This window comes from Halichoeres trimaculatus, unplaced genomic scaffold, assembly GCF_033239565.1.
Source record: "Halichoeres trimaculatus isolate MK-OKI-2021-1 unplaced genomic scaffold, fHalTri1.1 fHalTri1_scaffold_6, whole genome shotgun sequence".
NCBI classification, from domain to species: domain Eukaryota; kingdom Metazoa; phylum Chordata; class Actinopteri; order Labriformes; family Labridae; genus Halichoeres; species Halichoeres trimaculatus.
In genome coordinates, this window is record NW_027437184.1 from 9,973,263 (window position 1) to 9,990,644 (window position 17,382).

Consider the following 17,382-nt stretch of genomic DNA (forward strand, 5'->3'; position numbering starts at 1 on the left):
GGAGGGTCACGTGTTTAAATGACAAATTTTTGCCCAATCAGGGAAGGGAGCATAATTATTGGAGTTTTCGATTTAAACCTTAGTGTCAGATTCTCACTGTCTTCAAAAATAAGACATTAAAATACTTATTTTCTTTCACTTCAGGTATTTATTTTTTTCTGACTCAGTATTGCATCCTTTTTTTTTAATTAACATTTCAAACAATTGCGCACCTTAAAAACGCCATAGGCCTACCAAGCGAACTAACACTATTTCTTATTCAAATACAAATTAAACAGGGTGCTTGAATTTGTCAAACTGCGTGTTTCAAATGGTAATCAATAGGATATAAAAAAGGCTCAGAGGATCGAGTTATTATATTTTTTGTTACAGTCTCACCCCTCTGGTTGTGGCACACCGTGCTTTCTGGACCTCTCTGCAGTTTCTGCGCCGTACAGCGCGCCGGCCCGGATCATCTTGATGTGTCTTGTAGGATTTTCATCATTTTTTTTTAAATCTACCTCAAACTGAAGTCACTGTCCGCTCTGAGGAGACAGGCTTAGAAGTGAATGTGGAGTTTACGCACAGACGTGTGTTAAACTGAGGACAGAGTAAAGGTGTGTATTGTTTCTGTGCGGAGTGAAAGTGTATATTGGATGTGAAGTTATATAAATATAAATATAAGTAAATAAATGAATTATTTTAAAAACTTCAGTTGGTCTCAGTGTTTTGTTCTTCACGTGGAAATTAATGCTTGGGTTTTATTTAGAAAATATAATTCAGGCAGATTCACAAAAAACAGTCCTTTTAAATGTCCTGTTCCCTTTTCTTGAATGTGCAGCCATGAAAGTAGATTATCATAATCTTCTAAAATAAATAAATGTATCGAACATTAAAAAAATTTCAGTAAATTGTGTTGAATAACATTTATGTTTCTACACGCTCTGAGAAAACTTCCGATATGGCTATTTGTACCAACCAATCCTTATATTTTCTGACGTATTACTGCTTGAGACATTATACGGCTATTTAATTGGTTTAAATCATCTACAATGTACGCAAACAAAAAGGGTTTTATTTTGTCAAATTTCCCATCTTATGGCTATCGTAAGTTTAATTTAAGCAACAAGTGGAATGAATTCAGATGACTCGGATAAATCCTGTCTTTTGAGAAAAAACTTCTTATAACCTTTGGGAATTTTGGATTCAGTTCATCTTCAATTATTTCAATAAAATCCTATTTTACACTCGAACCACACGATGACTTGTGTTTCTGCTGTTTTCCCACGTTTCTCGCTTTTGGGGAGTGTTTACAGACAAGAAAGAGAGAAAGGAAAATGCGAGAGATTAGAGGTTTTCAGTCCGTGGAAGGAGAAATCCTCGGCTTCATTTCCGCTCGTTTTGGAAAATAATCTCCCTGTTTTTCCAAGACCCAGAGGGGCGACAGTGACACCTGGCGGACAAGCACAGGTACTGAAGGACACAGGATGCACAGCACAGCCTGAGGCTTCAATTCTGTTTTGTCTTTCTCTCCATTACACGAAAATGTTTCAAAAGTATCTTCACAGATCAACAGCTTCAAAACTGAGCATTAATATTAAAATTAAATAAATGAACAGTTAATTAAAGTTATAGAACAGAAATGTTCCCAGGAGTGCCTGAGCTCCCAAAAACAACTATGATCTCTGTTAATAAAATACATCAACAGAAATAGACCTGTTCATGTTTTTGGAAACTGTCTTCAAACATTTGTCGTAATTTTGCACTTAATAAATCGATGATTGTGTGTAAAAATGCATAAAAACAGTCAAGAACTGCATAACAAGAGTTTCTTCTTCCTGTACAATACATTTATTATAATAATTTTCATTATGAGCAATAAGCAGCCATCTTTAAATATGTTTTGTTATTCTAATACAACAGTACAGTCAATGTGGCGTGGCCTATCTGTTAATAAAAGTGTTTGTTATCTACAGGACACTAACAAACCTACGAGCACAACTGAAATCAAACAGACACTAAAAAAGAAGAAAACAATGAGCCTGTTAAAAAAGGAGGAGCTAAAATTCTGTGTGTGTATGTGTGTGTGAGAGAAAGACAGTGATGGAGGAGTTTAACAAACTGATGTCAACTTTTTCAGAATATCACAAGAGGACAAATTCAAGGAGATGAAAAAAAGAGAAATTTCCTGCAAGTTTCAGCAGCATATTGTTTTTCCAATCACGCGTTTGTCATCAATACAGTTTGCTCTCAGCAGGACCTTGGCTCAAAATACTTCAAAATAAAAGGGATAATCCGAAAAATCCCTTCCTGTTCACAAACTCAGAGCATTTGATTGGAGGTGGACTCATTTTACACAAAACACGATCAGAATAATAAATAGAAGATTAACCAAACTTTAGAGTTCTAAGACTTCCTGTAAGTATGCAACGCCACTTTGGATTCCTCTAGTACAATTATGAGTTTTTTTCAAATAAACCAAACCTGCAAAGTTATCAAATCAGGCTTTAAAATGCTGCTTCTCTGGAAAATGTCCAATAAAACAATATTTGTCAGCCAATGAGAGCGAGGTGTTGACGGCACCTTTTTTATCTGATTCAAAAGAGGAGACAATGTGTGAGCCCTGCTTCTTTACATCCATCCAGGTAGGAAAACATCAAATGAAGCATTTAGGTTAAATCTAAAGAGTGACACCATTTCACATCACACACAAACAGCTCCCCCTTCAGGTGGGAAACCAAAAGACAGACGTGACTTTGTACAACAAAAGAGATCAAAATGAAAAGAGCTAGCAGAAGAAATGAATTCTTAATGTGTTTTTACATTAAACAGCCAAAGAGAAGGACACCAAATGCTACATCATTCATCTCCTTGCAGTCCTTGAACCCATCATGTCCGATGGAAAAAGATGGACTGATGTTGGATCCTGATCCTGATGTGCTAAAGGCATCACCTCCTCCTTCAGAAACTCATTCATCTCTATAAAAACAACAAAAAACAGTGGATTTCATTCAGCCTCTCTGTTTGGCACAAACATCCCTCAAAGTCCTAACAGTCAGAAATCTGCAGAGTGACCTCCACACCTTGTCTCTGTTCTCATAAGGCAGCCGTTTGTACATTTCATTCAATCAACCATCAGACTCTTTCTTTTTGTACATATAGACAGGACCATTGCAGCATGACGCAGAGTCCTGATCCTGACCAAGGTCTGAGTCAGAGTCACTGTCATGGTGTCACAGAGGAGGGGGTCAGGATGGTTTTGGTTTTTGTTGCTGTCAGTAGAGTCCAGGTTTGGCGTTCTTTTCTCTCTGTGTGTGGGTTTTTGTTGCTGCTGTGGTGGATGTGGTTTGGTACTTTAGTCCAGAGGTTTTCCCCCGTCCCCCTTCTGATCCAAGCGACTCTTGCTGCTCTTCACCATGTAGATAAAGTAAGTCAGCGTCTCCTTCTCGTTCACAGGGATATTCCTGAAGTGGCGACTCACCGTCTGTAGAGGAGAAAAAGAAGTCCATCACGTGTGTTTCATTTACAGGGTACCAACTGTCCAGGATTTAAGCTGTTGCATAAACATTCAAAAACTCTGAAAGACCAGTTTTGAGAATAAATACTGACTGTGAGTTTTGTGTCAACACCAGTCACCACTTCCATCTTGTACCCTCCATTACAACACCTTAGAATCGTGTGAGTGTCTCCCGTGATGCTGATATTTCCTTTATCGCCTGACACAGGTCTCCACTGTAGTAGCTGTGTGTCCTGACTCAGAAGGTGTTCACGTGTAGTTTGTGGTCTGTGGCACTGTTGAATACTCTCCACAGCACTGTGTTTTTGTAAAGTGGTGAGCTGTGTTACTAAACCTCCTATTTAAATGTTTATAAAGACCGTTTTCTGCTCTTCAGACCACTTGAAGCTCTTTCATTACTCGTCACATTCACTCCACATCCACCCTCCGATGGCAGAGGCTGCTCCACCACTACAAACTCATCTATTCACACAGAACCAGGAGCAGTTTGGGATTAAATATCTAATCTAAGGACACCAAGATTTAAGGGTGTATACCCTCGACTTTCTCATTGTGAGACAAGTGTAAGTGAAACCAAACATTTTCCATCCATAGACAGGATTTCTCTCCACACGAACTCATTCACACGTTTACACCTCAGAACACACCACAGAACATTTACGTGTGACCAAAACTTTTACATTATTTAAAGTGTGTGATGGTGATATTTCAGCTGAAAGGAGACTCAAATCAAATCAGTCTAAACTGCTCACTCCTCCCAAGGGAGGTGAATTTACTTCAAGGACACGAAGTCCAACAAACCATACTGAAATCATTGCTCTTCTGTATTTTAAGTCAAACACTATTAAGCATGTACTGCACTTATTACGGAAGGGTAAAGACTGTTTTCAACCTGTTTGTCCAGAACTTTTGTCCTGAATCCACACACATCATCTAGAGACAGCCAGCGGCTCAGGACTGCAGATTTGGGGCTTGTAGGCCTGGGACGATAATCATTAAATAAATTAACGGCTTGATAAATGAAAATGAACATGATATATGGCCTGCTTGTGTGTATTCTTTGTCTCTTGCCTCCAAACAGGCTAGAGGACAAGAGGGTTTTCTCTGTGCATCGCCCCCCGCACCTGGGCACGTTTGTTCCATAGCGGAATAAACAGAGTGAACGCTCGTCATTGATCCAGAATCTTTGTCTCTTTGGGCGGTAGGTGGATAACATACATGCAGAGCAAGGATAGAACAGTTATCGGCCATTTAGACATATCAACATCAGCCTTTTCCTTTTTGAATCCGATGCATAATTAGTAGGGATGAGTACCAAATAGGGTGCTTCTATAGGTACCGACAGAATTCTGTCTGTGAGACTGAGTACTGATTTGAAATCAAAAGGTACCATGTTCACATACCTAAACGCATCCTTGTGACTGTGAGAAAGTGGAAGATTAGGCAGTTTTCCATAATAGACAAGAAAACAGCACTGCAAGGTTATATACTGAAGAATAAATATGTTAAATTTTATTATTCAACAAATTAATATTTATTATTAGAGGTGTTCCAGTCCGATATTGATATCTGATATCGGTCGGATATCAGCAAAAAAACAAGTATCGAATTACATCGGAATGCATCTAAAATCTCCGATATAAGCAGTCCATTCCAGACTTTGCTCCTGCTGTTTTTATTTGATTTATTTAGGCCATTTCTGGGTCTTCTAATTTATTCTTTATTTTATTCCATCTCTAGTATATTCTTATGTTTAATGTTAAAATTTATGTTACCCATCGGTTCATAATTATTCGGTCAGTTTTTCCTCATACCTACTGTTGCTGACTACTGTTCTTCATTTGAATAATATCACTTAATCAAGCCTTGTCTAACATGACAGACGTACTACAATATAAGTAACAAAAGTATGCATGCTTAATGCTGAAATCGTATCGGGTTAATATCGGTATCGGCCAATACTCAATGCTGCAGTATCGGTATCGCATCGGAAGTGAAAATGTAATGTCGGGACATCCCTATCTATTACCATACAAACACACAAAAGTACTGAAAATCGGTACCGCTGAGTACCGACACCGATTGCCCAATACCGGGCATCGGTACCATATTGTTGTAAATGTGAGAGATACCCATCCCTACCAATTAGAGATCAACGTAAAAAGTTTGTTGCATTTGGAAGGATGAACTTGCATTATTAAGGTTATTACCATGACCATAGTGGTTAATTTGGTCTGAAAACAATGTTAAGAATAATATTGTTTATCTGCAATAATCATTATCCAGCAAACTTTATCGTCACAGGCCTACCAGCTTATTTAGGTTCTCAGAGTAACCTCAACCTAGCCATGTATCGGCTCTGCAGCCCAGCTGTAGCTGGTTGAGACCTGTTGAGTGCTTCTTTATTAACGGTGTGGGGGATCATTAATACGAGGGCCTGAACCTGACTAACTGCCCGGGGAAACATTCAACTTATTCATTCTTTCACTCATTCATTCCTGATGTTAGTCACATCCGACCTCCCCCGTCCCTCCCCCCATCCACCCTCCCCCTCTGACTGAGACCTCTGCACACAGGAGGTTTTTGTTCCTCCAGCTGCATGAAGCCCACCTGTCCATTCAACACATGAGTCTAACAATGTGCCTCCACCAATTACTGAGGAACAGGAGCTGTGACAGAACGTATATCACAGTAAATGAGCAGCACGTAGCTGAGGGCTGGAGGAACGAGAGTAGCTCAGAGTAACACTACGAAAACAACAGGACGGATAACTCCAGTGAAGAAATCTACATCTCTCCTGTTCAAGGTTTTTGTTTCATGTCCTTGGGTATAATAAAGTGCAGACAACAACACAGGAGGAGACCCCTTAAAAGGCTCAGGGATTAGCTCTGAAGGCTAACTAACACAAGCTGGAGGAAACATGTGTCTTCCTTAACAACAGAGCTGCAGAGAGCAAAAAGACGCTGTCCCTGTGACCAGAAAGGGAACAGGAAGTTTCTTCAGAAACTCTGACACAAGCAGAAATAAATGAGGAGAGAAGTTTGGGAATGTGTTGAAGCTACAGGAATGAGGCTACATGTAAACAACAAGGCTGAAACAAAGCTAAGAGGTTTTAATCTGCAGGTAAACAAAACTCAGAAACATTTGTTTAATGACTGGTACAGTTCAGAGTTTTTCACCCTGGGGTGTGTGAAACCATAAGCCAAAAGATGTTGACTTGGGTAAAATGTGATTTTAAGCTGGTCCTTCCCTGTTAATGTTTGATTTTCACACATCAGCTATAAAACTAGTTGGTTATGTGCAGGTCATACACTGACTATGTGCTTGGACTCTTTGAAGCCTCTTTCACAAATGCATCTCCAAACTTCTGGAGGACATTTAGCTCCTGATACCTTACTGACATGCTTTTTCGGGCACAGTCACACCGGTCATCCATAATTTGCTGTACTCAAGCACGATTGGCCTCCTGCGGTGCCTTTTCCCAAAATGAACCAGACTAAGGGCAAACACATGGCCAGTTTGCCACAGGCGTGAAATGATATTGATAGGGCAATGTGTCGCAATACTTTGACCAGTGATGAAATATCAATATCTCAACCCCTAATATCGACATTTTTGTTAAAATAAAATTCAAATTTTTGGAAGTACAATATGTCTTCTGCACCTTCACTGTGGTAGATGGGGCTGAAGGGCTACTCCGCTGTATGTTGCCCAAAACTGCATAATAAATATAATTTCAAAGTATATTACAACTATTTTATTCCAGATATTGATGTATCATTGTTTTCTCTCTATTCTTGGGTCAATTAGTGCAAAATCATTTCAAGTTTAATTTTTACAGTGTAGTAGACTGATAAAATAATCATCAGTCATGTTTAGTGCAACATTAGATTAGGTTTTATGAGTAACATTAGTTACACCAAGTGTCTTGTATCAGTTACACCTAAGGACCATGTCTTAGACATCAGTTTAATGTCACAGTTGTTTAAGTGACAAACTTGACACACTTTATATTTCAAGTTAAGTGTATGTATGAAACACTGCATCTGACTTTCATTATTTCAAACACAACAAAATAGAAACGTTTTTTGTCAATCAAATAGTTAACTGTGTACAATATTGCAATATATACCAATATTTTGTTATTGTGATCTTATCGTATCATGGCCCAAGTATCATGATGCGTATCGTATTGTTAGGCCATTGTGAAGCATCTGTTTACGTGAAGTTCGGTGTAAGAGTCATCACAATGACAAAGAGACACCAGTATACCTTTAGGAAATTGTTTTGCCTTTTGTTGAGTCATTTTGGTCCTACACAGCCCGCTTTTATTTAAAATGATCGTTTAGAGGAGTGGTCGCATGATCATACATCATGCATGTGTGCTTTAGGTGAACTATGCTGAAGCACTACTATCTGAAGTGAGCCAAAGAGGAGACGGTACTTTTCCTGAATACTGTAAACTTGAGGTCAAACTGACCAAACAAACTAGACTTTAGGGGGGAAGCATGCCTAGGCATGGTTCAGGTGGCAGGGGGATCTTGGGTGTCACACTCTCAAAGATATTAAACACTTGGTTCGATGTACGTAGGGTTTGTTGTCACTACAGATGATCATTCACGGCTTTATGTCACTAAATACAACAGTGGAAAAACAACCCGAGGCAAAGCTGCAAAACTTCCCTTAACACTAAAATTTGTAGATTTTTATCATGATATAACAATTTATAATTTTCCTCATGGTCTGTTAAGATCTTTCAGATTAACAGATTCAAACACAGGTTTAAGCTCTGCCCTGATTTCATCCAAACCATTTGACGCATTGTGCTCCAGATCAGGAATCTTTTTCGGATCAGGAACTTTACCACAGACTAAATCAAACATGCACACAAACAAACACACTCTCTCTCTCTCTGTCTTTACCTCTGCCAGCTGGGCCTTGTTGAGTCCCGGTCTGGTCTGCAGCTTGTAGTGTCGCTTGTAGCGTCTAAGTGTGTTCACCTGCAGCTGGAAAAGGTCCACCTGAGAGATGGGAGAGAAACAGAGACAACAAGTCAGTGGGGAAACTATGGCAGATGGACAGAATGTTCTGTTAATTCAAGGATTCATGGAGGTTTCTGTCTCTTTACAGCTTTGGACAAAGATGAAACTTAAAAGCTTTTCACTGAAGGGATGAAGAATAAAACAGACATACAGGCACACGACTGTAAGGGTTGTAGAGCAGCTCAAAAAGGGCTATGAGCAATAATCATTAACTAAATGTAAGTTGTGATTTGATGCATCCCGTGCTGCTTGTCATCTTTCTTTTGTGCACTTTAAATTAAATGAGCATCTGCTGTGACCTTTGTACATTTTTTCAGCCAACATTACCTCAGGCACCTCCACATCATGATCAGGAGACTCTCCTCCGTCATCGCTGGTCTTCCTCTTTCTCTTGTTGCGCACGCTCTGAATGAAGTTCTTGTGAAAGTCACATATGTAAAGATGTCGTACCTGGAAAGATAGAAAGTTAGGAAGCATCAGTGACAGCTCATCACATTGTCTGTCACACAATCTTTGAGTCCACCAGCAGCACTTTGATTTGAAACATTTGTAAAAGTGAGATCTGTTATCAGCACCAAAAGTTGCACATCAGATTAATGACACAAGCTTTTCTTTAAAACATCTTTTCTTTGTTTCAGCACAACTTCAAACAGATCTAAATTCTAACTTTAGAGCAGACAGCTGTTTTTAATGATGCTGTCAAGCCTGCAGCTCATCAAAAACTAAATGTTGGAAAACAAGAAAGACTGTGACTCAAAACAAGACATCTACAGCATAAGACAGGGGCTTCAATACTTCACATTTTTACTAATCAGTGCTACAGCTCTAGTTTTGGAGCAACCAAAAGGAATAAGATTGATATGAAGGCATTAACACGGGTTGGAAGTGAGAATTTAAACACCAAACCTCTGTAGAAAACATGTTCTACTTCAGTTAAACATCACTCCTCTGAGCTCAACATACACCGTACAGCCTTTGAGGAGTCCCTCCCCTGACATATCTGGAAAACTTAACACTGCAACAAACATAAAAACAATAAACTGGCAATGCTTTCTATTAATCTCAGAGCAGATCAAGGGCTCGGTTTACAGCGTTTGACTACAGCAGCAAATGCTAATTCATGACACATCACGTCATAGATAAATGTGCTGTTTGCATAAAGACCCTGAGGAAAAAGATGAGCTGCAGGTCCACAAAGGCCCCCTGGTTCCTCTGACCCTTCACACACTGTGTATGCAAACTGCCTCACTAAATACTCATTAGAGACCCCCCCCACCCCCCCCCCCCCCCTCCCCGGGTAGAAAGAAATGTGGCGTGAGGAAGGAAGGAACTCAAACCTCTCATAACCAGGAGAGAGGCTTCATAAAAAGTTACTTGGGTAACTTTTTCATTCACAACTCAACTGCAGGGAGTTAACTTTAGCATGGTAGTGAGCTTCCCTGGTAACAGCCATCTTATGAAGAATAGTAGAGGCCTGTTTGAGGAAACTGTGTAAATAAGAGCTCCCCCTAAGTCGAGAGGTGTTTAAAAAAATCGGAAAATATAGTTTCCTTCAAAATAAAGTTCACATGAGGGTTGGGATATCAACAGGAAGAGCTTTGTGTGCTGAAATATAGTGAAATAAAGCGAGTTCTGGCTTCAGGGTGACATTTCACACTGACTCATACATTTTAACCTTCTCTGTGTTTATTTATAAATTGGACTAAGACATTTAAATGTAATAATTAGTTGATATCCACCTACAACTACTTCACTTCGTCTCCAGCTTTAATAAACAGATCGTTTTCTCTGTACAATCCATGCTAATCTGTTTTTAAACTACCGAATCAGACCCTCAGATGAGCACGTGAATGCAGCACAGCCAGTAACAGACTGCTTTCAGCCGGTGTTCTGTCGAGATGAGCAGTTATGAACTCTTAACTTGTGTTTCCTATACTACAAGCTGTAGTACATAATCAGACATTAACGTAATAACTCCTAACAGACTAATTTAGCTGATAGACAAAAACTTCATATCAGATAAGTAAATAAAAAGCATATGGATCGACTATTATTCATTTTTATTTCAGCTTTGCTTGTAAAGGGGGGCTTTAACGGTACAGAAACGCGTTCAAGTGTGCATAAAACTGTGAGAAAGTTAAATTTGGAATGATGACGGAGGTATAAAATACGTTTTTGTTGATTTACTTCCATAAGCTTTCTGGAATTTTGGTTCTGAGCATGCGTACACGTGTTAAAAGCCGCTTAGTAGCGCATCATAGAATGTAGCACATTTCAACAGAACACCACGGATAACTCTGCAGATACAAGAACAGCATTTTAAACATGACTTTTAGTTTGATTACAGCGGTTGATGCTAACCGGGTAGCAGCTTGCTAAGTATAGCTGACAGTCTTAGCTTCCCAACTTCCCCTGAAGCCAACTTTAGCTATAATGGGACTCTCACAGAGAAATTAAGGATTATGATTCAACTTACACTCTTATCGATGTCCAGTTTTAGTTTCTTCTGTGATATGCTCTTCTGGATCCTCTTACTGAAGGAGGCGTTTCCAGCCGAGCGGCCGCACCGCTCCCCGTCCTCGATCAGACAGCAGCTCTGCCCGTAGAAAGGAGGAGCGGGCGGTCCGTCGTGGCTGTCCTCCTCTGTGCTGAACCCATTCATCCTGAAGCTGTGGAGGTCTTCTTGTGCAGTCAGAAATTAAGTCCAGAAACACCAAACCGCGGATGTTCGGTAGGATTGAGAGTCTACTGCTTGCTGTTATGAAAGAGCCCGGCTGACTGCTGAGCTAGCTCGGCTACGTGACTAGCTAGCTCCTGCTGTTGAATCTTCACTCAAGCGAATAATTTCGAAACTCACCAACCAGCAACTAAGTTCATTTTCCGTCAGTTAAATGCCAAACAACAGAAGAAACAGCTACTGAAGTCAAAGAAAGAGCAGAAAAACAGCTGCATGTAGTGTAAGCGTCCTCCAGTGTTAGCAGCACCGCTAACGAGCAGATTCCTTTGGTGAACCGTCGCTGTTTGCGCCCCTCACTCACTGAACAGGGCTGTTCAGATCGATAAATGGCATTAACTGTTCCGTCCCCGTGTTTAACTCGACACTCAACTTCAGGTTTTTAAAATACTTCGTAAAAAAATCTGATTTTCCTCAGCTTTTACCTGAACAATCGCTGCACTCTTTCAGGACACCTCGTACAATGGACATGCTCCTTCTCTTTGGCGGAAGTTGCCGTACCGCGCTGTGATTGGGTACATCGGTGCAAAGGCGGGCTCAGTGTTGTTCCACGCTCGTTTCATTGGCTGTAAGACAAATCAATTCTCTCGTGGCATTTCTTGTATCAGTGACATGTTTTGCAGCAGTTAAAGATTTGAAGGTGGACCCAGGAGTCTGTTAAAGGGCGTTTTTAAACACACGACAGGAAGTTTGTGTGAGAGGGTGAGTGATTTACATCAGCATTAATGATTAATAACTCATAATGAATAACAGGAGACTGACCACCTGTTAATGAATGCAATGTGCAAAGGAAACCCTCTTTTAAACGGTCCACCACGTTTACAGACATGGATCAGACCGAGGAGACAATCAATCAATCAATCAACCAACCAATAAACTTTATTTATCTATCTTTATTTATATAGAACCAAATCAAAACAAGTGTTAGCTCAAGACACTGTGCAAATAAAAAAGAGAGAAAGACAGAGACAGACAGGCAGACAGAGTGTCGAGAGACGACGGCACCTGTACCTCCAGCACAGTTTCACCCAGACCCAGGCTTTGACAGTCAATTTATCCAAAACTAAAATCATGATTTTGCACAAAAGAAAAAAAAACAGCCTCGTGTGCCATTGAGAAGCGTGTTGCAATAGCTGTCTTGAAACTGGCTACCAGCAGTGAATACCATCAGTTATCTTTTTGACGTGGGCCTCAAAACTGTGGTCAGCTGTGTCCAAGAATTGTGCCGTGCAGTTATATGAGTTATCTAGAGAGCTGCCCCCTCAGTCGTCTGATTCTGGGACCATACTCCCAAGCAGAGCCCTCAGACAGAGGGACACTACAAAAAGGAAACTATTAGACAAAATCAACCAAAGGATGTTACCCGTCTCTAAAGAATGATTACACAGAGGAAGGATAATTGAGTACTGTGACGATCCAAAGCTGAGGAAACCTTTCACCTCAGTGAACATGACCTCACCATCGAGGGAGGACGCCATCGATAAACCTGGCTCCCCAAAGAAGACGAGTCTGCAGTCATGTTGTTCTGTTTTTAACCACATGAGGGAGACAGAGTAACACATATGATTCAATATTCATGAGCTGACCCTCAAATTCCTCCACACATTGTACATTTCTCCAGTCAGTGGAATAAACCTCAGGTATTATCTGTGTAAGGTGGAGAGGTGATCCAGCAGTCTGGTATACTGTATAACGTCTTAAGAGAAGAGTGATGTCTAATTACCTTAATCCATTTAAGCAGAGTCTTTCATCACACCCTCAGCTCATTTCACTGGTTTTCTGTCAAATCATTCAGGCCGCAGGGTAATTATATTCACCCATTTAAGACTATTTTGTGTTCCTTCAGACTGAAAACACAGTTTGCCTGTAGGGGCTCCGTCATCTATGTGTTTTCCTAATAGAGAGCTTCCTCCCTCCAGAGATGACTCCTTTAAGGCCCATCAGTGCTCTCGAAAAGCCCTGAATTAGATTCTTGTCTTCAATCAGAGCTTCTTATTTCACTTTTAGAGTGTAATAGGATGTGACAAATAAATTGTATAAGTATTCTTTAAGAGATCCAGTGAATTCATTATGGGGGAGAAAACTCGAGATGACTCCAAGAGCCTGTGACTGACAGGAGTCACAACATATTGGTACGTCTGTGGCAAGGTTGTGGAGACCAGTCTGATATTCAAGGTGCAACAGCCTGGGCTTTTGCATCCTCAGGTGTCTTCTTTTAGTCATGCCTCTGTCTCAGCCGTCCCTCATGAAAGCAGTTACTGAGTTTATCATATTTTAACCAACTAAAGAAGCAGTTAAGTGTGTTTTGCCAACCAGAAGGGTACAGCACTTAAGTGCGTATTATACTCCCAAGAGGGCACTATAGCATGCATTTTGACTCCACAGAGAGCACCAAAGAGCCTGTTTTGGCCCTAAAGAGAGCAATTCAGCATGTGTTTTGCCCCAAAGAGGGCACTTTAGCACACATTTTGGTCATAGATGAGACATTTCAGCTTTATTTAGGAACCTCCTGTCTGTCCATTGGCCTGGATAAGTCTAACGGATGCCTTTTGTTTTGTTTCGCTTGTGCAATTTTTTTGTCTGTCTTTTTTATGCTTCATATCTTAGACCCCAGCGAGGCTCCTCATCATCATTTCTTGCCTGAATCAACTCTTTGGGAACTTTTCCAATCCTTCCTGATGTCTTCCAGACCCTCCTGTGGACACTTTTCCTCATCTTTATGACTTCAATAATCCAGGTGAGAAACGGCACTAAAACACTCTCCTTCTGAATGTTAATCTCATAATCACTCCACCTGACAAAACACACAGTTCGGAGGCTTTAACCAGCAGAGATTTATTCACAGCTGAGGTGATATTGCTTTTCAGCGTGGCCCATTTCCCTCAGTCCCTTGGGGGGTCATATATGAGAGAAAGAGAGGAGCGGGGACAGCTTTGAATACATCCAGAGACCACTTTACATGTTATTGCCTCTCCGAGACGTTTCACTGATGATGTAAACCTCTAAATTGCAAAGTGAAAAAGCTGTTAATGTGTCTGCGCTCCATCATCCTGCACTTTTAAAGTCAATCAGTCAGCTCACAATCAGCTCAGAGTCACATATGGCTGAGAGACAGCAGCATCCCCCGTTCCCCCCAGTCTCCTGTCAGACACATCCATTACAGTCTTTATTGGGCCTGGTACCATCACCAACAAAGACAGTAGCTTGGTCTTCCTTAATATTTTTATAGTATGCTCTCAGCCCAGCTGAGTTATCTCCTGTAACTGTGAGCTGAGTTTTTTGAGACAGAGTCTGAACATGAGAGCAAACAACAGAGGTGGAAAGAGTACTAACATCTGCACTCAAATTAAAGATGCTATGAAGAGGATCTGTTTCAATTGCACTCTCTTGTCACCTTGTGGTCTGGAGTCTCTTCAAACTGCCATTAGTTATTTTTAACAAGGCTTGTGTTTGTTTTGGAATTAAATGGAGATCGCATCGAAACATTTTTTCTTTGTTCAAGACAACTTTTTACTGAATATGACGCACCAAGGCAAGGTATTTATCAGTACAGTTAAGCGGCAATACAGTTTGAAACGTGACATCAAGCAGCTAGCTATATGTTAGCAACATCGTCAGCCTGGTGTTCGGACATATCTGTAGGCTAATGTGACAACAGGTAAACACTGTCAGTTTGCTGGCAGTCCGGTACTCTGAGAAACTGTATTGCGTAATGTTAGTAAATCCTGGTTAGCTATGTCCTACCAGTCATTTACCAAGCAGAGCTAACGTAACCTCACTCTTCATTTTATTGATAGACTCTCAAGTTTCAACAGACCACTGCAGAATAACTGCTGCATGTGGGTTGGAATGGGCATTATCACAAACAGTTCAGCCCCTGTGTTATAGAGTGATATAGCCTGAGCTAAAGGCTAATTAGCCTTAAAAGTAAAAGTACTGATGTTGAAATAACTCTCAAGTAAAAGTAAAAAGTGGTCCTCTGAAAACCTACTCTACTACCTGCTGTATTTGCACATTGCTGTACTTCCTGAGCAGGCATGGGGGTTTGAGGCGCTGTTTACACGACAACAGTTTTAGGGTGAAATGCAAAAGTATTATTGCGTTTCGGCCTTGCATTTACATGGAAACAGCATTTTAGCTGACCCAGAATGCAAACTTTTGAAAACGGCCTCCAGAGCAGAACTTTGCTGCTGACACCGTTGCCGTGTAAACAGTAAGCTGTCGTTTTCAGTGGAAATGCTGATGTCATGCTCCGCTTCAAGCATACAACAATACCGCTGTTATGATCGTTGTGGACTGCCATGTTGTGCTTGTGCTGCTGAATCTGCTGACTGTCTTTCAACAAAATGTGCATCCGTTGCTCCACTTCTGCACTTAGTATTCACCAATACATGAGACAATCGGCCCAACTCTACTTTGGTGGAGATCCACCAAAAGCAGCTTCTGGACAAGACAGTTATAGCGGCAACTACAGGCCTGGCAAGCTTACTACAGTTTTTTTCTGTCCCTCAGTGTTTCTGTGTAAACGCAGATTTTTTTCACTGTGTTTAGCGTTTTCTGTTGAAACCTTGTCATGTAAACGGGGCCTGAATGTCCCTCACATGAATTCAAACAGCTCAGCATGTGGCTTATTAGGTCTGCACAGACATCTTCCTCCTCTCTGCAGGCTTTAAGCCGTCTCAGCCCGAGCCGGGGTTTATTTTCAAAGCTTGTCGCAAAGATTGGTCAGAAAATCTGAACATGAGGTTTTTCTTTGTCCAGGTGAAGCATCAGTCTACATCAGTCAGCCGTGCTGGATGTTTGAATAGCACCTTAACCCATTCTCCATGCACACACTCCTTCATGTGTGTAAATAACTGTATTAAAGGAAAACTGTCTCAAAGCATGCAGAGTAATCCCTGCTTGAGTCTCAGGTCCGTTGCCTTCACACACTCCTGTAAACCTTCAAACAGGTCACACACACACATACCTTTATTTCCTGCAGCTCTCTCCGAGCATGCTCAGTCTTCTCTGTGTGACATTTCCAGCAGATAAATCACAAGAAGCTAAAGCCTTCATATCAAGTCAAAACCTTGGTGCTCTTAAAGCAGCTTGACATTTTGACTCTGCTGAGGTCACAGAAACAGCTTCACAGAGACGGCGCTCTGAAACCTTCTCTTAGAGACAGAGTGTGGCCTCTGGTCTCAGTTATTTCTCCTTCCTCTGTGTGTTCCTGTTTTTGTTGCTTTTTAAAAACACCTTTTATCTACTTTAGATTAAACACCTCCTTCACTCTCACTGTTTACCTCTATGTGTTTCTGCACTGAGAGTTTCTTCTTGTCTTGTTGAGGACAAAATATTTTGCAGGCTGACTTTAACCTGCTGTGCTCACATATTGTCTCATTGTGTCTTCTTTCTGAAATAAGTTTTCACACAGAAAGTATTTAGAAAACCTTAATGGCAAACTTTGAAGCAGTTGCTGCAAAATATTATTCTCCTGAAGTGACAAACTGTTTTCTGAAGTCCTGACGTCCTTATCTGGGAGGTCTGAGATTTTATTCTAGCAGCAGAATGAGTGAAAGGTAATTTTCTCTTGCAGGGTAATTCTTTTCAACTCATGCGTCTGCCCACTTTGAGGCTCTAAAGTTTAAAAAAAAGTCTTAAAAATGTCAGCCCGTCCTCTCTCCTTGTCTTCAGAGATCTCTCTACATTTCTGCACCCTCCTCAGCAGACGTGACACAGGAGCACCTTCTCCTCCGGACGACTGAACGTGAATGAAAACCAATTATCCTGACTGTCAGAGGGGGAATTGAAAACTTCCACCACTGTCTCTTTTTCTGACACCATGTGGAACATGAGTAGACCCACGGGCGTCTCTGAGTGGGAACAGATACAGGAGATGTCCCAACATCACTGTCTTTACCTGGTCCTCACAAAGACCGAAGCACAGGTTGAGTCTGCTTTATCACAAAGGCTAATACCCACACACTGTCTAACTTTTTATTTGCAACATTTCGGTGCTAAACCTTCATCAGGCAAACAGTTTGTTCAGAAGGCCAGGACATGTTAAACAGGAGGTGGCCTCACACCTGCAGCCATGCACCTTCTCATGATGACGTCAGAGCTCAATT

The 17,382-nt window shown here is 40.9% G+C and overlaps 1 protein-coding gene and 1 long non-coding RNA gene across 2 annotated transcripts; one reads left to right on the forward strand and one right to left on the reverse strand.

Annotated features, from left to right (window-relative positions):
- Positions 1–2,097: 2,097 nt before the first annotated feature.
- On the reverse strand, positions 2,098–11,779 carry sap30l (sap30-like). The gene is made up of 4 exons (XM_074672973.1): positions 11,015–11,779; positions 8,866–8,988; positions 8,419–8,517; positions 2,098–3,463 (listed from the first exon to the last, which is right to left on the reverse strand). Exons 1-4 carry the CDS (start codon positions 11,198–11,200, stop codon positions 3,335–3,337), a joined length of 537 nt encoding a protein of 178 aa, XP_074529074.1. The 5' UTR covers positions 11,201–11,779; the 3' UTR covers positions 2,098–3,334.
- A 118-nt stretch (positions 11,780–11,897) lies between these two features.
- Positions 11,898–17,103, forward strand: LOC141791228 (uncharacterized). Its single transcript, XR_012598308.1, has 3 exons — positions 11,898–11,974; positions 13,880–14,009; positions 16,949–17,103. It is a non-coding gene; the product is annotated as an uncharacterized LOC141791228 (long non-coding RNA).
- Positions 17,104–17,382: the final 279 nt, after the last annotated feature.